General features: G+C 37.1%; 2 protein-coding genes across 3 annotated transcripts in view; both read left to right on the top strand.

Annotated features, from left to right (window-relative positions):
• Positions 1 to 1,998: 1,998 nt before the first annotated feature.
• Positions 1,999 to 16,156, top strand: glis2a (GLIS family zinc finger 2a). The gene is made up of 7 exons (XM_082138306.1): positions 1,999 to 2,393; positions 8,774 to 8,919; positions 11,309 to 11,448; positions 12,374 to 12,544; positions 13,181 to 13,314; positions 13,684 to 13,802; positions 15,072 to 16,156. The coding sequence occupies exons 2-7, from the start codon at positions 8,784 to 8,786 to the stop codon at positions 15,707 to 15,709; spliced, it is 1,338 nt and encodes a 445-aa protein (XP_081994432.1). The 5' UTR covers positions 1,999 to 2,393; positions 8,774 to 8,783; the 3' UTR covers positions 15,710 to 16,156.
• A 7-nt stretch (positions 16,157 to 16,163) lies between these two features.
• Positions 16,164 to 21,166, top strand: part of b3galt10.1 (beta-1,3-galactosyltransferase 10, tandem duplicate 1) — a 65,952-nt gene continuing 60,949 nt past the window's right edge. For both annotated transcript variants that reach the window (XR_014197670.1, XM_082138307.1), the window contains exon 1: positions 16,164 to 19,299. Coding sequence is in view for 1 of the 2 variants with exons in the window: in XM_082138307.1 (XP_081994433.1) it covers positions 19,244 to 19,299 (56 nt within the window). In the remaining variant the exon portion in view is untranslated. The remainder of the gene's footprint in view (positions 19,300 to 21,166) is intronic.

The following is a 21,166-nucleotide window of genomic DNA, read 5'->3' as shown; positions in this document are numbered from 1 at the left end:
AATCAGATGGCCTTTAACCTTTGCCTACTTTTTGGGTAACCGGACTAATGTGGAGTTGTAAGGGAAGATTCAGTTATTCGCTCAGAGGGACCGAATCCAGTGACTGGTCACTTAAACATAAACAAGAGCTTAGTTGCGGTCACCACTTTGGTGCGCTTATATTGACTACGTTTACACTTACAAAAAAGCATGAAAACTGTCTGGTTTGGTTCAGCTACCAAATCAGACATCAGGAGACTACAACGGACAGTCCGGACAGCAGAGAGGATTATTGGTGCCCCCCTGCCAACCCTCCAGGACCTGTACTCTTCCAGAGTGAGGAAGAGAGCAGGTAAAATCATCACAGACTCCACTCACCCTGGACACCCCCTGTTTGAACTGTTACCGTCAGGACGGCGACACAGATCACTGGCCACAAGAACATCCAGGCACAGGAACAGTTTCTTTCCACAGGCCATTTCTCTTCTGAACACTTAACATGCCCCCCAATGCATATGCCTGTAAGTGCAATACTCCCACTGTCTAGTGCAATATTCTCTTAACTCAGGTGATATTTATATTTATATTTATATTATTCATACCACTCAAAATACTGTAAATATGTTCATAATCTGTAACATGCACTAGACTCCCACTGTCTAGTGTAATATTCTCTAACTCAGGTGATATTTATATTTATATTACTCATACTTCTCAAAATACTGTAAATATGTTCATAATCTGTAAATGTTTATTCAGACTAAACCCAACTGTGACCCCTTTTTTTACTTTTTATACTATTTTAATTTTTTTTTTAATTTTTATTTTTTTTTATTTTTTTTATATATTTTATTCTTAGAATTTGTATTACTATGTTTCTTGTTGTATTTGTATTTGTATATGTGCACTGGAAGCTTCAGTACCAAGAAAAATTCCTTGTGGGTGCAAGCACACTTGGCAATAAAGCTCTCTTTCTGAAAAGCCCCAACCTTACCATATTTTTCATGGTAAAACAATGTAAATTGGCATGAAACGGAAGTTGCGATATTTTGACATATGTCCGAGTGAAACGGCAAAAAATACTTGATTTTGTTCATGGGGAATTGATTGGATTGTTCTGGTTTTGAGCTATTGCTGTGATATCATATGTGCGACAAAGTGACATGCATTGCCTAGCCCTTGTGCCAATAAACACATCATCAGAAAAGTCGCTGACAGAGTTCAAGGGCACGTGAATTTAAAATAAATAATAATGTGTACAGATTAATAATTTATAGTAAATACTCCAGTATTCCACCAAAAAACTAAACAAATTGTCCATTTTGATTTCATGGGGACTTTAATTCTAGACAGTATCTCAAGTGACCACCAGATGGCGCTTCTATTGACTTGGGTCCTGGAGGGCCACTGTCCACCAACCCTAATCGAACACACCTCAACCAGCTAATCAATGTCTTCAGGATTACTAGAAGGCTAAAGCAGGTGAGTTTTATTGGGGTTGGGGCTAACAGGACAATGGCCCTTCAGGACCGAGTTATCTCATCCCTGGACTTGACTGGACCCTTTACACTAACAAAAAAGTGCTAAAAGTGCCAGTTTTAACATAATGCATATCTACAACATGGCATTCTTGTACTTTATAGCATTCATATACATTATATGGTATATAAACGTAGTAAAATACTTTTTGTTACGATAATTCTTTTCACAGAAACATCTTTACAAATGTCAGACTTAAAGCACAAGCTTTAAAGTAAGCAACCTGTAAAGGTTTTTTTTTTTTTTTTTTTTTTTTTTTTTTACACAAGCAAAATGAGAGTTGAGGATAATAAGGCTACGACAAGACACTTCGTCAGAAGTCGATAGTTTTCACGACGCGAGACAGACGTTTTCACGCTACGTCTCCATGGGGGGGCGGGGTCACACAGCAGGGCGGGATGGAGGAGAATAATACAGTAATCTGAGAGAGAGAGAGAGAGAGAGAGAGAGAGAGACCACATCTGGAGGAAAGAAAAAATAAAGAATCATCATTTCATGTCCTCCACCCTCTGTCTTATTCTCCTCCCTCTCCCTCCGTCTCTTTTTCAGATTGAGGAAGAAGCCGGGAGACAGTAGACAGGCGTCGTAAGCAAGCGATGCTCCTTTGAAATGTATTTATTTAGGAACGATTTATCGTAACTTGACATAATATTTCCCGACAATTGTATATGCTCTTACCTTAAACGAACAGTTTACGTTTTTTAGCCTAAACAATTTCGCATTGTGCGTGAGTTAGAAATGGTCAACTGGATCCAGGAGTGTTTTTGATGAAGACATCTGGCGTTTTAATCTAAGCGTTAAACGGACCGCGCGCGCTCCTCAAGTCGTCTCAGCGGGTCACGTATTTCGGAATCCGACGGAACGTCATTATTGAGGTAAAACCGCCGGGCATGTCGCGTCGTGCATATGGACAGACACAAAATGTATCGGCACACATCTAGAAAAACATTAGGGTTGTGTGTGTGTGTGTGTGTGTGTGTGTGTGTGTGTGTGTGTTATTTTGCTCAAGTTTTATCCAGACAGTCTGACCCAATTTCTTAATAGATATAGCCCAAACGGCTTTGATAAACAGACTCCGTCATAAACAGAGACCACCTGGTGTTAAATAACTTATGACAATGATCATGTCAGGGCAGCTACAGGTGTGAATGGAGGACACCTGAGCTAGTGGGTGGGAGTCTATTTGTGTTCCAGATGCTGAAATATCATGTTACTTTGTAAGGCTTTCTAGAATACTTGATTCTGATTGATCAGTTATTCCACAAATATTTTTGTATAATGCCTTTTCCCCCCCAGTCTCCTACAAAGATATTCTAGCTGTGCTAGATTCACATTTCCCGTATTACTTATGTGGCCTCTTTCTTTTGCACATGTTAAAATATTTCATGTTTGTTCATGTCTTTATACGGTAGGTGTGTGAAAAGTTGGCTAAACCTCCTACACATCATACAAGACACTTTTTATTGCAGTCATGGTGTTTATTTTTATTTTTATGTTGGGTAAACAAATATCCTATCCTGCCTTATTGTGATATCTTGTGGCTAATCAGAATAACTTTTCTTAACCACTTCACGCTATGCTATGCTAGTAGGCTAAGCTGTTAACTAATTTGAAATACATTTTTGTTATTACGAAAAATATTACCTGTTCAGCTGTCAGTGAGCGGGACACTTGGCGTGATTTTATATTGCATTTTCCCCACTCACATTAGTAATCATCATAAATTAGAAAACAAAATTCATCCTGTGAAACCCTTTTTGAAATTGAAAGTTGCGTTACCATGAAACGGTATTTAAAACCTTCTAGCGGGCTCAATTTTTGTGATATCAACTTCAAATTTGGAACACAACTTGGTTAGACATAGCTTTGAGTGTCTATACATTTTAGATTCCAAATTATTTATTTAAAAAACAAGTTTTTACACTTTTGCTTTCACTTTATTCATGAACTACAACAATTTAAGTGAAGCGTATTTTCATGTCTTTGCTCAGAAAGGAATGACAGTATGTAATATTGAGGGCTAGTGGTTAAAATAGGTACTGCAATCCAAATAAAAAATACTAGAGAGGGTTGTTTCGTCCTCAGATCCAATGCTCATGCGGGTTGCCAGATTGAGAACACACAACAGGAGTGAGCGCAATTGGCAATGAAGGCAACAAGCTTTACATTGTAAGTTGATGAGTTGATATATCCGCATTTGAATAAGCCTCTGGTCATAAAGCTTTAGATGGATGCCGGTGCTTTTTAGGTCGGGTAGAATCTGCGATCTCTGACCCAGTTTGTTTTCTGGCTTCCATGACTACAATACGCTGTTTTCTGCCAACTGGCAACCTGGAGTGTCTAAATACTTTTGGGTTAATTGGCAGTGGGCGGGATCACAAAGTCCAAAACAAAAACAGACATTTTGACACCGAACAAACATTTCAAAAGTAGAATAACTGGCTGTAGCATTGGTTTTCAGAGAAACAAAGAAGTGAGCTAAGCATGTTTCCTAAATCTCTGCAAACATATTATGGTATTTTTGTGCTTAAGTACAGTCAAAATAATTACATACAACACCTTTAACAGGTTTATTTTTCTCAAATGAAAATGAGGATGTGAGGTATGTTCAATAGATCATACTGTTTGAAGGTCCTATATCATATATAATGTTTGCAAGCCATATTTTTACTAGAGTTTTTATACTCTATATAAATACGCATAATTCGCAAACTAGTTTATATGGCGTCTACCCTTTCAAAGGTCCATTAACTTTTGCATATATCGCAGATGTACGGAAATATTCAAGATTGGAAGCTATCAAATGTGCGTCAGAAGAATCGGTTATTGAAAAACCCATACTGATGATTGCTAATCCGAATCTGTGGGTGTTTGCTGAGTCCAGCTCAGTGTCTATGGTGGTTATGGCAGTACTTTGGGAGGTTCTCGGTGCAACGCCAAGCCCAGTCCTGATGCAACAAACTGCAACATTAACAGAGAGTCTAAGGAATGGAATGAGAGACAGATTGTGGCTGAATGTGTGTGGCTGGGGAGTATGTGCATGAATGTTTCAGTGGGTCGTGAGACATTGTTCACTGTGATTTTTCACGGATGTGTTCGTAATACTTCTGTTTTGACTTATAATGTGGTTTTTTCACTTGCATTGAGGTTCGTTGGGTTCAGCGGAGAGAATGGGTGAGGAAAGCAGAAAGGAGAGATGAAACCGCACATTCTTGTCTTGTGAAACGCCAACCACCAATGGCTGCTTCTGAAATTCTTTGTCTCCAGTAGTTCCTCATGACATTGTCCTAAACTTTACCTATACAAGAACGCTTTATACACTCACGGTATTGAGCAATATATGTTCATTTCCAAAAGAAACACAGAGAATTCATTCCTGAGCTCCCTCCCTCCCTTTTCTCTTCATCAACCCTTATGTCTCATTCTATTTTCTCAATCTCTCTCCCCCTTTGGCTTGAGTTTGAGGTTGGACAGAGTTCCTGGAGGCCTTTACGAATCATGAGCAATCCAAGGGGAGGAGGAAAGGCATGGAAAATCAGAGCGAGCAAGAGAAAGAGAGAAATATGAGAGCGCGAGAGGAGAGAAAATTATGTCTGAAGAATTTCGAATTGCACTTAATCCACACCGTCCATCTGATTCTCTGCCGCGCCGTTCTCCCAGACTTCCTCTCTGCTCCGTGTCGCTGGAGAAACTGCGCACGATTGCCGCGCTCGGTCCGCAGCTGCTTCTTGTTATTGTTTATGAGCTTGGCTCTCTCTTTGCATTTCTAGTGTACACTTAAAAGCGCAGTGGAAACAAATTGAGTGAATCTGCTGTGGCCAGAGGAATGTGTGTGTTTGTGTGTGTGTCTGGATGACAGACTATACGGAGAGAGAGAAGGAGAGAAGAAGGAATGGGAATTTTAGAGGAGGGGAGGCTATGTTGACCTTGTCCTGTTGCCAGACGCAGGGGGTGGAGAGTGAAGAAGGAGTGATGAAGAAAAAGAGAGAGAGGGAGCGATGTGGTGTTCATTGCCTTCTGTAGGATGTTGTTGTTTCTTCCTCATCAGTGATTCATTATTAAGCTGTGTTTTGCTCTCCACCCTCATCCTGTTATGGATTAATGGCAGAGAGTGTTTTTTTAATCACGGGTCTTCGGCATAATCAGCTCAGTCTGTTTCTTCCGCTACACTGTAAAATATTATATGATCAATGAGTTATGACAACATATGTTTTTACATTGCTTTAACTCATTCAAATAAGTTAACTTCTTTTATAAGTTATACAAGATTCAACACATTTTTTAAAGTCAGTTTAATGTAATTTAAGTTGAAATGACTTAAACATCCAAGTTGATTGTACTTAAAAATTTAAGGCAGCAACTTTTTTTTTACAGTGGTTTTTTTTTTTTTCAGATGCGCTCATAATATCAAGCTACTGTATATCGATATAAACGGTATTGTCGCATCATTATGTGTCGATAATAAAAATATGTCGAAATATCGCACAAACTTGATATACCACCCAGCCCTAATATATATATACATCGTATTTGGGGCACTCGCACTCCATTCTCATTATTTCTTTTTCTGTCTCTCTTCCTCATGCCAGACTCTGAGATTGCAAGCTAAATAATGGGATTGCATCACTGAGATTTGGAAGGAGGGAGTGAAAAAGAGAAGTAGGAAAGGAATGATCACCCATTGCTTTTCGGTGTAAGTCAACCAAAGAAGTGAAAGGGCCAGAATTACAGACACTTGCAAATGTGGAGGAATGAGAAACAGAGAACAAGAAAGAGAGACCTTGAGCTTGTCTGTCTGGAGATTACAAATTATAAACGTCGATTTCTGGGTGGTATTTCACGCCAAAATAAAAAGAATAAATAATAATATAAATAAATCTTTAGAATTGATGCGCATCTTTGCGTTTCCATCAAGTGTTTTTTATGCGATATCCCAAAATGTGCATAAAAATGGGTGGATCGAAACAGGGCTATTGAAAGGCAGCTTCCCATTTTTAAAACCTGTTGAATGTTACCAGCAGGTCGACATTCAGAATATTTGTGTGGTGTTTGTCCTGTATGTCTCAATGTTAGTGTGTATATAAAACTGAGAAAGTAAGGGTGGAGCTCGAGGAAGAAGTTGAAAACAAACCCCCATGCCAGCGACTGAGAGCGAGCGAGGGAGGAGACTAGGGGAAGTGTTCGGGAATCAAAGCTTTTGCAATACTGTGTAATATCACAGAGAGAGAGCAAATCAGAGGAATGAGGAAAAGAAAGCATGCAGAAGTACATGAAAACCAGAAGTGTTTGCAGGAAGATCGACATTTCAACAGTTAAGGCAATGTTTTCTGCAAGAAAAAGGCAACTTTGGGCAATGATGAATGTGGGGGTGTTTTAAAGGTGCTGTATTTCCCCATTCCTGTGCAAGTGAAGAAAGTAATTACATGGTTAGATGAATATTTATGTAATGCACATCAAGGCAGGAGAGAAGTCATTCAGCGGGTCCAAAAACTTGAGATCTTTTATTTACACATGGAAATAAACAATAGAAAGTCCCCTTTTCACTTCCCATATAAATTGTTAATATATTTTATAATTAAAAAAATACCTAGAGATGCACAATGAATTTATAATCATATTTTTTTATTCGTATTGGCCAGTATTGGATATTTTTTGCTTTTTTTCCCCCTTGTGATGTCAAAATTAAGTTTTATTTTAATATATATATATATATATATATAAACAACAAAAAAACTTCAATCAATCTTTTTAAATGCAGATTTAATATATATATATATATTAAATCTGCATTTAAAAAGATTGATTGAAGTTTTTTTTATTTTTTTTTATTTTTTTTTATTTACACAAAATGATACAGAATTCTAATATCGACCATAACATGAAAATAATTACCAGCCAGAAATGTTATATTGCCACATTCCTACTTTAACTAGTGGTCTTAGACTATGACTGATTTATTGATTTAAGTTTTATTTATTTTATTTTATTTACACAAAATAGTAGAGAAGTCATTCAGCGGGTCCAAAAACTTGAGATCTTTTATTTACACATGGAAATAAACAACAGAAAGTCACCTTTTCACTTCCCACATAAATTGTATATTTTTTTATTCGTATTGGCCAGTATTGGATATTTTTCCTTTTTTTTTTTTTGTGATGTCAAAATTAAGTTTTTTTATATATATATATATATATATATATATATATATATATTAAATCTGCATTTAAAAAGATTGATTTACGTTTTATTTATTTATTTTTCATTTTATTTACACAAAATAATACAGAATTCTAATATCGACCATAACATGAAAATAATTACCAGCCAGAATTTTTATATCGGCACATTCCTACTTTAACTAGTGGTCTTAGACTATGATTGATTAAAGTTTTACTTATTTTATTTTATTTACACAAAATAGTACAAAATTAAAAAAATTACCATAACATGAAAATAATTATTAACCACAATTTTAATATCGGCACATTCCAAATTTTAACTAGTGGTCTTAGACTATGATTGATTTAAATTGTATTTATTTTATTTTATTTACACAAAATAATACAGAATTCTAATATCGACCATAACATGAAAATAATTACCAGCCAGAAATTTTATATCGGCACATTCTTACTTTAACTAGTGTGGTCTTAGACTATTGATTTTATTTTATTTCATTTTATTTTTTAACTAGTGGTCTTTGACTTTTGGACCCCCTTGTACAAACACACACATACCCAATGGATGTGGAGCCAGAGGCCCACTCTTCATCAACTTTTCCTCTGCATCACAGAAAGAAACCGAGACTGGGGGGAAAAGAATGAAGGAAAGCAAAGAACTCAGATCTATATATCTCTGTAATGCGTTCTGCATGTTTTGACTGCAGTGTGGCTGCTGGTGTGATGAACTGCTTCTGTGTGTGTGTGTGTGTGTGTGTGTGTGTGTGTGTGTGTGTGTGTGTGTGTGTGTGTGTGTGTGTGTGTGTGTGTGTGTGTGTGTGTGTGTGTGTGTGTGTGTGTGTGTGTGTGTGTGTGTGTGTGTGTGTGTGCGTGCGCCTGACCTGTCTGGCAGAAAGAAATGTAAATGACTTACAGTTGCTGAAGTGGAGCTGCACGTGTGTGGGAGTGTGTCTGCGTGTGTGTGAGAGAGAGGGTATTTCCTTCTAAAAAACAAACTGCGAAATCACTGCTGTCTCACAGTGTTGGTGGCACTGGGAAGTCGGTAACATTATAATAATATGGTTTGATTTTCTCAGGATCGAAGCCATGCTGTCGCTGGACGAGCCCCTGGACTTGAAGATTCTCTCTGGCCCTGACAGGACGCTCAGAACGTCCATCTGTGCCCCGCTGCACTTTTCTCGTGCGCGAATACCCCGGGCACTGCACAAGTCCACAAGCTCTGGTTAGTCAACCACACAAAACCACTACATAACAAGACTATATAGATGAAGCTTCAAGCTAGGGGTGTGAATCCTTGTGTAGAGTAGACAGAGTTCACAATTCACAGGTTTTCAATTCCATTCAAGAACTATTTTTGCTAATTCAAAACTATTAGATTCTAGACGATTCAGGGGGTCAGAGAGTGAAAAAACTTCAGTCCATTGTTAGATCATGTTAGTTCTTAATGATGCTACATCTCTTTATTTGAATAGCATATTAAACATTGGCATACTGTGTGTAGAAATTCACATAAGCCAATATTTAAAAAGGCTTTATAAGTATTGTTATTGTCATGTTAAAGGGATAGTTCACCCTAAAATGAAAATCCTTTCATTAATTACTCACCCTCATGTTGCTCCAAACCCATAAGACTTTTGTTCATCTTCGAAACACAAATGAAGATATTTGAATGAAATCTGAGAGATTTCTGTCCCTCCGTTGACAGTCCATGCAACCACCATTTTAAAAAGTGAAAGAGATTGTAAAACGAATCCATATGAATTGAGCGGTTTAGTCAAAATGTTCTGAAGAGACTTGATTTCTTTATATGATGAACGGATTGAATTTAGACTTTTATCCGCAAAAAAAGCCCTGTTGGTGGATCTGTCTCGAGACTCGGCAGCCCGACTGTTTGGGCGGATTAATAAAATATTGTTGATTTGAATTTTGCTTCTAGGTCATCTTGTTGCAGAACCTGACAGGTCTAAAATCATGGGAGTTTATTAGGGGTGTAATGGTTCTAATTACTCAGGGTTCGGTTTTTATCACTGTTTTAGGGGTCACGGTTTCGGTACGGTTCGGTATGTGCTATGTTCAAAGGACTACTGTCAAATATAAATAAAGACAATAAGAACAAATAATCTAAATACAATCAACAGCACAAATAAATACAATTGAGCAAAGATACAAATAAAGTAAACAGTGCTTTTCAGGTTATAGTAGTTATTGTAACTAATAGTAGTTTTCAGTACAGAAATTGAAATAAACTAGTGCTGGGCAAAGATTAATCGCGATTAATCGCATCCAAAATAAAAGTTTGTGTTGTTTATTTAAATAAAAAGTTTATTTAAGAAATATTTGCATGTATATACTGTATATACATTTATACATAATTTATATTATATATAAATATAAATAATTTATATATAAATTTAAAAAAAATCTTAAATATATACATGCATATATATGTGTGTATTTATATATACAAAATAATTATACACAGTACACACACATATATTATGCAAACACAAACTTTTATTTTGGATGCGATTAATCGCGATTAATCTTTGCCCAGCACTAAAATAAAGTAATCAAATGTAAAACAACATGATTGCATATAATCTTCACTGTATCAATTAAAGAAAGATGAATAATTTTTAAAGTTATTCAGTCAAGAGCAGTGAGTGATTTTCTTGTCTTTTGTTGGTTGGTTAACATTAAAAACACATACGGCAGGAATATTAGGCTGCTGTCACTTTAAAACATAATGCACGGATCCAGCACACTGAAACTGATGCACATGTGTTGACTTGCTCGAATGTTTACTTTCACGTAAGACTTACTCAAATTAGAGATAATTTTCTCTCAGATCTCCCACCTATTATCCACTTTCTGCATCCACCACTGTTCACGATTCAAAAATCTATGTTTCAAGATCGATCGATAATCAATCCATCGAGAAAATTCATTAATTGTTACACCCCTAGTCAGTACCTTGTTTAGGTCCTGAAAAAAATCAGTGGATTTTGCTTCAGTGATGAATAATTCAGTGACTCAATGGCTGCATCTGAAAACTGATAAATGCTGCCTTCGGAGGACGCATTGCAAGGTAGGAAGGGATCAAGGTACATCTGAATCCAAAGTTAACTTCACTTCCTGTCTCCTGAGGTCCCTTCATCTGATGGATTTTTGAAGGCAGCATACATCCATCGCTGTCTTTGATTTCCCACAAACCTTTCTAGAAAATAAAGATTGCGCCTGAAAGTTGCGGTTGGTGGTCAGTTTGTGTGTAAATGTTCGTTTTTGACCAATGTTTTCCACTTTTGATGTCATTTCTAACTAGAAATTACTATTGTAGTAATTAAATATTTGCTTCGTTTTCTCCAAACCTCGCTCTATTTTTCTGTAGATCATTAAACTGCTACGCTGCCTCAGAAGTCAGTTTCGTGAGGAACCTTCGTGCGCAAATGCTGCCAGCAAAGTCATTGCCTGATAGGCCAGCTAGGCAACAAGTCACATGCCTACGTTTTCGGATGCAGCCGATTAGATAGTCTCTTGACCACCAACTGGTTTAAAAATGTTACTGCAGAAAGAGCCTGTAACAAACTAATCTCCTCTCTTCTTCTCTCCAGATGCAGCTGATAAAGACATGTCAGACTCTTCATCATGCACAGCTGTGGATCTGAGTCTGTCTCCATCCTCCTCTCCCTCACCACCCTCTCCCATAGACAGCGGCGCCAGCTGGAGCCCCACAGCGCCTCTGCTGGCTTCAGTGAGTAACTTTCCCACAACTTTTTTTGTTTTGGAACAAAATTGCTAGGTGAACAATACATGACTCTAAATCCTATATGCATGTTACTGGTGTGTTACCAGGGTCCTCTTTTTTTTTGCCTCAAATCAGTAAATGAATAAAACAAATTTGTCTTGTTTCTGCCAGATATAAACTCACAATTGCGAGAAATAAACTCACCACAGAATAAAACATTTTAAAAGATAATTGCGATACATTTGCGAGATTTACATCTCCCAATTCGGACTTTATTTCTCAGAACTGCGAGATAAAGCCAGAATTGCATGATATAAAGTCGCAATTGCATGAAATAAAGTCAGAATTGTGAGATATAAACTCGCAATTCTGAGGAAAAACGTATTTTTTTCCTTAGAATTGGACTTTATAACTCTTTATATAACTATAAAGAGATGCAAGATATAAACTCGCAATTGCGAGAAAAAAAGTCTGAATTGTGTTTATTTCTCGCAATTCTGACTTTATTTCATGCAATTGCGACTTTATATCATGCAAATCTGGCTTTATCTCACAGTTCTGAGAAATAAAGTCAGAATTTGGAGATGTAAACTCGCAAATGTATCGCAATTATCTTTTAAAATGTTTCATTCTGTGGCGGAAACAAGCTTCTAATGATTAAAATCACTGGGATGAATCAAAGTCTGTGGTGTAGACAACGTTTCTTCTGCATTCTGCTGGAAGAATGACTGCCTTATGCACAGTCCCATAATTCAATTCAACTACACACTAATTCATTTCATTCCAGTCTCACACAGTATCCTGATCTGAACCACTGATCGGAACATGTTCGGACTTGTCCGAGCATGAGGTGGTCTCCTACTCCTGAACCATGATGAGTCGGGCATGATTCAGAAATGAATTACTGACACATACGCTCTTCTACTCACAGGAATCCGAAAGTACCACGTATCACGAGGACAGCGCCTCTCCTCCTCCAGGTTTCCAGTTCTTTCTGCCCATTGGTGCAGAGGGTGCCCTGCGCCTGCCCTCCTCGATGCTGATTGGTCGGCACTCCCCTGAGCCTTCTAGTGACGAGCAGCTGGCCTGTCGCTGGCTGAGGGTGAGTGACAGAGAGCCTGTTTTACTGTTTTGATCCATGATCATGAGGTTGATGACTAAATAAATGTCATAAATGCCATAATCGGTTTCCAAGAGAAACACATTAACAAGGACAGTGCAAACATATTATAAAACAGGAAATAATGGACATGAGTTACGTGAGTGAATGGACGTCGTGGGTGATAAAATACAAAAAAATACAATAGACTTAAGGGCCATTCACATCAAGAATGGTAAATATAATAACTATGAAGTTTTAAGCTGTACTTGCATGACTGAAATAGTTTCCAGAGAGGCGTTTCAAAGATGGCCGCCGAGTGAAATGACTTGCCTTAAAGGGATTTTGGCAACCACCCACAACATCCTAGCATTGTTGATGCTAATTGTGTATAGTACATTACAAAGTAGAACTTGCTTTAGCATTGTTTTTTTCTGAGAAACGTATGTGAACGTTGCATGTTTCCTAATTCTCTGCAAACATATTATGGTATTTTTGTGCTTTAGTACAGTAAAAAAAAAAAAAAAAAACTACATACAGCACCTTTAAATATTAAAAGCGCTATTCACACATTATGTTCATTCTGTGCTCCTCATCTTCCTCTCTGCTCCTCCTGCGCTCTCTGTCTTTACTCTGTAGTGCCATCTGCTGTTCGAGAGCCTGCAGGATCTGGTGGACCATGTGAATGACTCGCATGTGAAACCGGAGAAGAATTCAGGATACTGCTGCCACTGGGAGGGCTGCGCGCGCAAGGGAAGAGGCTTTAATGCCAGGTCAGACAATAGCATTCATGGGATTTAAGCATTATTTCTAAGCAAAATTAGGTGAGGTTTATGCTTAAAACAAGAACAATAAAAGTAGGTAAGAAAAAAGAACTTGCATTTACGTATTAGTTTTTCATAATTCATAATTTCACAATTTTTTAAAAGAATGTGTGTGTGTGTGTGTGTGTGTGTGTGTGTGTGTGTGTGTGTGTGTGTGTGTGTGTGTGTGTGTGTGTGTGTGTGTGTGAGTGTGTATATATATAAATAATTCATTATTATGAAATTGCTTCTAAACCCATCACTCCGAGATATGTTTGCTTTTGGACAGTGTGTGTACAGCAGGTGAGCACTAATCCAGGATCCATTTGTTTAAAACAGGTACAAGATGCTGATTCATATCCGGACTCATACCAATGAGAAACCTCATCACTGTCCTACCTGCCACAAGAGCTTTTCCCGCCTGGAAAACCTGAAAATACACACACGCTCACACACAGGTGAGATACACGCATTTGCAAGAAGAACCAGTTTCTGTGTGTGAATCATCAAATATGCACACACAGATAATATGGTAAACATCAGATATGTATATATGTATATAAAATCCTTAGCTCACATTTAAATAAGATGCACAATAGGGTTTCTACAATACTTAAAATTCAGTAGTGGATACCAATATGTTAAAATGTACATATTATTATATTAAACAAATAAAGAAATGGCATGTAACCTACAAATATTTCTTAAAGGGATAGTTCACCCAAAAATGAAAATTAGCCCATGATTTACTCACCCTGAAGCCATCCTAGGTGTATATGACATTCTTCTTTCAGAAGAAGCATTGTTACTTAAATAACTATTTACTTAAAGGGATAGTTCACCCAAAAATGAAAATTAGCCAATGATGTCAGAAGAATGTCATATACACTTAGGATGGCTTCAGGGTGAGTAAATCATGAGCTCATTTTAATTTTTTGGGTGAACTATCCCTTCAAGTAAATAATTCTTCAAGTAAGAAGCCAAGCCTGTTAATCATGTCTCTAGAACAAAATACAGATAAAGTAGACTATACAGATAAAGTAAATGGTGCTTGATGTTTTTCAGGTATCTAACAGCAGCATCAAGGATTCAAGAAAATATTCAGATATTGAAATTATAATACAAAAGCAATCAATGTTAAATAAAAGTACTTAAATTATTTTATTTAATAATTATTCTTATTAATAATAATATTAGTAAATCAAAAGGATTTAATCATTAATTACAATTAAATCAATAATTATTGTATAAATATAATTATAAGTGTTTTTTTAAATATATTTTTATATTTATAAATCTATATGATTTTATTTTATATAAAAAAAAAATTTAAATGGTATATTTTTTTTATATTTTTATATTTATAAATCTATATGATTATAATAATTTTTTTAATCTTTTTTATATTTATATTTATTATGCTATCAGACAATATTTTTAATAGGTGCACCAATATTTTAATCCGCGCTCTGCGTACCGATTTGAGTCTGTAGAATTAACTGTAGAATTAGATTTGTATTGTTTACGTTTTAAATACCAGAATACCAGTACTTTTGACACTCCAAAAAAACCTCTAACATTCAGACACATCACCGTTTCCCCACACAAAATGACAGGTCTCTACAGGCCTGTGCCGTCTGGTTGTGCCTGACGGACCTCAGCTGTCTCGAACCCTGCATTCCTCCAGTACAAGCCTTTGATTATCTCTTGCTCTTCTGCCCTCTCAGGAGAGAAGCCGTACATCTGTCCTTACGAAGGCTGCAACAAGCGCTACTCGAACTCCAGCGACCGCTTCAAACACACGCGCACGCACTACGTGGACAAGCCCTACTGCTGTAAAATGGTGGGCTGTCTGAAGCGCTACACCGACCCCAGTTCTCTCCGAAAACACATCAAGGCACACGGCCACGCTGTAGTGCAGGAACGCGCCACTTCTCCCAGAATCAACAGGCTGGAATCGGATGGCGCATCATCGGTCGATGGCCGACGTATGGATCGATCTTACCCAGGGGCGGCTCATTTCATCTTGCCAGGTGCGGCGACAACCTTATTTGGAGCTCACACCTTTACCAGGCCCCTTGGGGGTCACCCATTGGATCTGTCCAGGCTCGGCCCGCTTTTAGGAGCAGGGCATGTGCTGTACCCCAGCTCCGGTGCTCTTGGGCTCGGGAAGGTGCCTATCTTACACCCCTTGTTGTTGCCGCCATTCGGACTCAGCGGAGGACAGTCTGAAAGAGGGGTTGAGGAAGAGGAGGATGCTGATGATGATGAAGATGAAGGCAGGATGGGAGCAGGACTGGGCCCTCACTCATGGGTCGTGATCCCTCCGGGAATGCTGTTCTTGAAACAGATGGCGACCACGTAAAGAGAGTCATATTGCCTTGTTCACACTGCACACAAATCTGAACGAAAGCAGATCCGTTACATCTCGTCTCGAATGAGGCTAAAAAAAAACTGCTTGGAAATATGATCTAACTGTTGAGAGTTCAGAATTTGAATTGTTCACGAATGTGATGTGAATCCGGTTTGCTTGTTTTCTGTTCACACTACAAAAACGAAACTGGTTTGTGTCAGATACGCCCAAAATGCTTCTTTTGTTTCTGAACAAGGCCTTACGGGCTGTTTACACCAATAATAACGATAACTATAAAAGGTTTTAATAATTGTCTAACTCTGTGAGAGTATCGCAGTCCACACCACAACTATAACTATAACGACAAAGAGGAACAATGTTATTGGAATCACTTTGAGAGCTGGTGCATTTAAAGCTACAGACAACAAAACGCTTATAATAAACAATGTTATCTTTTGTTCAGAGCCATAGAGAGAGAGAGTTGCGACACTCTTTGATGTCGCCGCTATGGCTGTCACGTGGTTCATGTAAGCCCCAATAGTTCCAAAACGTACGCTGGCTGTCATGTTCTTCTATGGGACAGACAGCAGCGATTGCATTATTGAACGGTAAATATAAAATAAAACACACACCCAAGTACTTTTTCAGCTGTTATTGCATTTTGTTAATGTCAGTTTTGCATTTGGAGATAAGTTTTAAGCTATATTTTTGGAGGGAAAAGTGTTTAGTGTTCATGTTCGCATGGGTAGTAGCACTGGCTTTAGCGGCTCTAACTTAACTTTTCCATATCATTCATCTGATGATGGACGTCTCATGATATTTATTTTAGCACAACTGGGCTGTATTAGGCTATTGATTCCCGTAATTTTGCTTTATTAGGCTATTGATTCCCGTGATTTTGCTTATAAATTTTGATTCAGCCATTAGCCTACCTTCATGATCACGCAAGAGGTCTGCCGTGGCGGTCCGTTCAGAATTCGCTTAGAAGCTAGCTCACTTCTTCTGATGAAAGTGGCCACCCCCAGGACCACAACGTGAAACATGATCATGTTAAGACTAAGAATATTATTTTAAGATTAAGGCCATACACATTATCAAAACTATAACAGATTAAAAACGAATTTAAGCATGGCTGATACAAATGAAGGTTTTCAAATAAAATATTTTTTATTAAACAATGACAGACAACATAAATGTGTGCTTGTGTGTGTGAACAAGAAAAACAAAAACCAGGGGCAGGTGATCCATGAAACAGACAGGACTGGTGATGGCCATAACAATCCTAAAGGTCCAGCATTGTTCTCACAAGCCGCTTCACTCAAGACAATAATAACATAATGAAAAGTTAGTATATCCCAAAAAATTTAATTAAATAAAAGTTGCTATAAAGGTGGTAGCGATTCATTACCGAACTCTTAGCTGACGAAGTCGCGCTAGCTAACTAACGTTAGCTAGCAGGCAGTGCTTGAAAATTGGTTGAAACAACCAACATAAAATATAAATAATTACGCTGTGCATGTACAAATGAAGACCAGTATAAGCATCGCAAAGGGCCTCTGATACAATATAGACAGTTGACAATTCAAAAGAGGTCGATATTTCGGCAACTTAACTCTGGAACAACTCGACGCGCAGCAATGTAAGTGAATGGTGTCCAATGCCCACATGACAGTGTTTGGAACTATTCCGATCTTCATATCCCGGAAGTAGGCGGTTAAAAGCGCCGCCATTATTTACAACGGAGGTCTATGGGAGTGTCGCAACTCTTTCTCTCTATGGCTCTGCTTTTGTTGGTGTGGACACTATTATAGATCTTTATAGTACACGATTCAGTCAATCGTACACACAATATTTGGATTAGTCATTAAGGTGCTGCCTTTTAGGAGAATCATATGGGAGAGTTTTTACACAATATTATGTGGCAACATTCAAATATACATTTTTCAGTACTTGCTGACACAGTAATATTCATGCATCATCTGTGCACATTATAAATCATTATGTCATCAAAGACGTCAGAATGTATGTAATGTGATGTCTGACGAGAAACCTAGTGGGCGAGCTTCCTAACTCATAATTATGCTGTGTTGACTCACAGTGGCCAAACAAAGTGAACAGGATGTGAATATAAAAAGCATATGATATGACGCTGTGAGCTAACAAAGCAGTTTGTACTAAACCATTCGCTTTTTTTTCCACAACTAGGACAACGAGTAGGCTGGATATGTTTAATTAAAAAGTACATTACATGAAAAATAAAACCCTAAAATCAGTCAAGTTAATTTAGGCATCACAGCATTTTAATGTACAACATGAAAAATAAACATTCCTCACTCATTCTTACTTTTAAAAGTGTTATTAAATTATTAGCGTTGTTAATGTTCAATGAGCGTCAGGGTGAAATATCTTTTAAAAAGCTATAAATAAAATAAAAATCTCTTATAACTGGGATGCTCCCTATTGTAGTGTGTATCAAACCAACTAGTTAAAAGGACTAGCTAGTCGGGACATATATGAAAAGTAACTTTTGAATGATTTTGTCAAGCAAAATGTGTGATTGCTATAAGTAATCATCAGCTTTTATTTTTCATTATTAGCCATTTAATGGTGCAACTGTGTTTATGTTTTGTACGTTTTCGAAGACGAGACATTGACTGTGTCAAAACTGTGTCATATGATGACATGAGTCCACTTGGATTCCACTATTTTTTATCCATTATTAAGTTCTGTGGCTAGCGGATTACTAAACCTTTATGCATGGCTGACCTTTCTCACTTAGACGGCGCCTGGTTTTGCACCAGGAATCCCATATGTAATGATGATGTATCGCTCTGATTTGATATCTGCCATGCACAGTGGATAAATGCTAAGACTATGGCCTGTCAAGGCCAGCGCAAGTATTTTAATGAAATGTATTTGCACAGGATATTTTATTGATCATATTTGTACCAGTACCAAGTGCCTTCTATTGTAAGGTCGTTATTGACGAAATACAATGTATTAAATACATTTGGATGTATATTGTGAGTGTATTTTACCAGATTTAGTTCAATAGTCTTCTATCGTAAATGTTTTCTTGACGTTGAGGCTAATGTCTCATGAAGTCTTACCATACAACAGGACGTCTGTCAATGTGACCGGAATGAGATTTTGAAATCGAGGAACTATGACGCAAAAGTCTAATAAAGAGTGCAATGACCAAAGTGTGTACAGTGTTGTTTTATCTAAAGGGGATTAAAGGCTTTTACGGTTATTGTCAAAGGGTAAATGTTTGGTTAGTTTAATGTGAGGTTAATACATATAATCAGAGGAAGCATATGTTGCTTTATTTGTATTACAACTGGAAAGGAAGTGCTTTGCATTAACTACGTATGGAACATTTGTGGTCTATTTGAAAATAACCATAAAACACTGGCCCACTAGCCCAACCCCCTTCCTCAGTGAACACCTGTATGAGGTGGGAGGGGGTGGGGCCACCTGTAATTCTAAAGCAGCTTTAACTCTCAGGTTTTCAGCTAAATGGGCCATTGATTGCCTTGAAACCAGATGCACGCACACCAAGACATGGAGGTGAAACTCTTCAAAGGATATGGCTGGAAGAGGTGAGCTCTTGCATTTGTCTTTCGTTTAAAGCATGTCTATTAAATTAATATTGTGGGCAGTTTTTGGTCATCTAGTATTTTAATAATGCACTGGTTTGGTAATTTTATAAACTGAATGGATATGACAAATATGCTGAATTGAAGAAAACTCCTACACTTATTCAGGGACAGCTTTCAGGATCTGTAAAAAAAAAAAAAATGTACTTAGTTTCGAAAAATTTATTTAGAAATGTAGAAACATTTGAATCTGGGTGGGAAGTAAAAGACCACATTAAAATTAAATAATTCCAGTTAATTAAAGTTCTTGCTGCTCCTGTAGATGTTTAATGTATAGCCTGGAGACCGGGGATGGTTGTAACATGGGGACAGTTGTAACACTATCAATTCCACCAATTAGGGATAAGATTTGAGTCATGTGATCACTTCAGTATTTTCATCACTTTATATTATATGAAATAGTAGTTTCTTAAGCAATATGTGATGCATTTCCCCCTTGCTAATTTCAAACCACTATGCTAATACAGCTTGCTAAACATTGGCTAACAGGGGTGGGGTGGGTTGTAACACTTATTTTAAAAGTGTTACAACCATCCCCTTGAATATAATTAAGAATTTTCTTGATTTTCTTGTTTTTAAAGAATAACTAGGGCATGGAAAAGAAAGAATGACAGGTGTCTCTGCCAGTGTTTAAAATAAAGAGGTTTGCATGGGGCAATTTAACAACTCAAAGCCAAAGAAGGTTTGGGTGAAGTGCGCCCTATGCAGTTTCTGGGCCCATCAAGCCTGCATTCCAGGGTTACCAGCATCATTCATCTTTCAGAACTGTGACTGATTGAGAATACACACACACAGACACACTCACACGCACATTGACTTTATTTTTTGTTAGACTTAAAGATGTACAAAGATATGGGGCGCCGTTTGTAAAGTGTCTCATGCTGAAAATAACAGCAACATTTTGTCACATTTAGCTTCAAACAATGTTTAAAAAACTGGTATGAATTTTTGACGGTCACTTTTTACCACATTTACAACAATATTTGTCAACTTAGAGATATTTTAAATAGTTAAATCTAAATATTAAATGTTACACCTAAATGTTAAATGTTAAATCTAAAAGCTAAATCTAAATCTAAATGTTAAATCTAAATCTAAATGTTAAATCTAAATCTAAATCTAAATGTTAAATCTAAATAGGCCTATTAAATCTAAATCTAAATGTTAAATCTAAATGTTAAATCTAAATCTAGATGTTAAATCTAAATGTTAAATCTAAATCTAAATGTTGAATCTAAATCTAAATGTTAAATCTAAATCTAAATATTGAATCTAAATGTTTAGGGTGAAACTAAATATTTAACTAATATGCAAAATCAAAATGCCGGTAACCGGAAGTGCCAAAATAAAAGCTCGAGGAGGTCAGTGTGTGTTTATAGCATGGTTTATAGTGTCAAATAACGAATAAAAACCATCTCATCCGAGGAAATGGACTCTTGGACATGGATTATCGTGATAATAACTACCTAAAATAATAAACACATTTGGAGAAACTGTATTTGAAGAGTAGGCTAGCGTCACTTTTATGAAAAGTGCGGGACTTATGACCTGCAGCCATAATAGCCAGCCACGAGGGGGCTCACTTTGACTGAATGTCATGTCATCACTCTCATCACGAAACTCTACAGTTTCTCCAAACGTGTTTATTATTTTAGGTAGTTATTATCGTTATATTATAGTTATTATTATGAGATGGTTTTTATTCGTTATTTGACACTATAAACCATGCTATAAACACACACTCGAGCTTTTATTTTGGCACTTCCGGTTACCGGCATTTTGAATTTGCATATTAGTTAAATATTTAGTT

The sequence above is a fragment of the Leuciscus leuciscus genome, assembly GCF_965113295.1.
Source record: "Leuciscus leuciscus genome assembly, chromosome: 15".
Lineage (NCBI taxonomy): Eukaryota > Metazoa > Chordata > Actinopteri > Cypriniformes > Leuciscidae > Leuciscus > Leuciscus leuciscus.
Note: the sequence above shows the minus strand (reverse complement) of the source record. Positions and strands in the feature narration are given on the sequence as shown.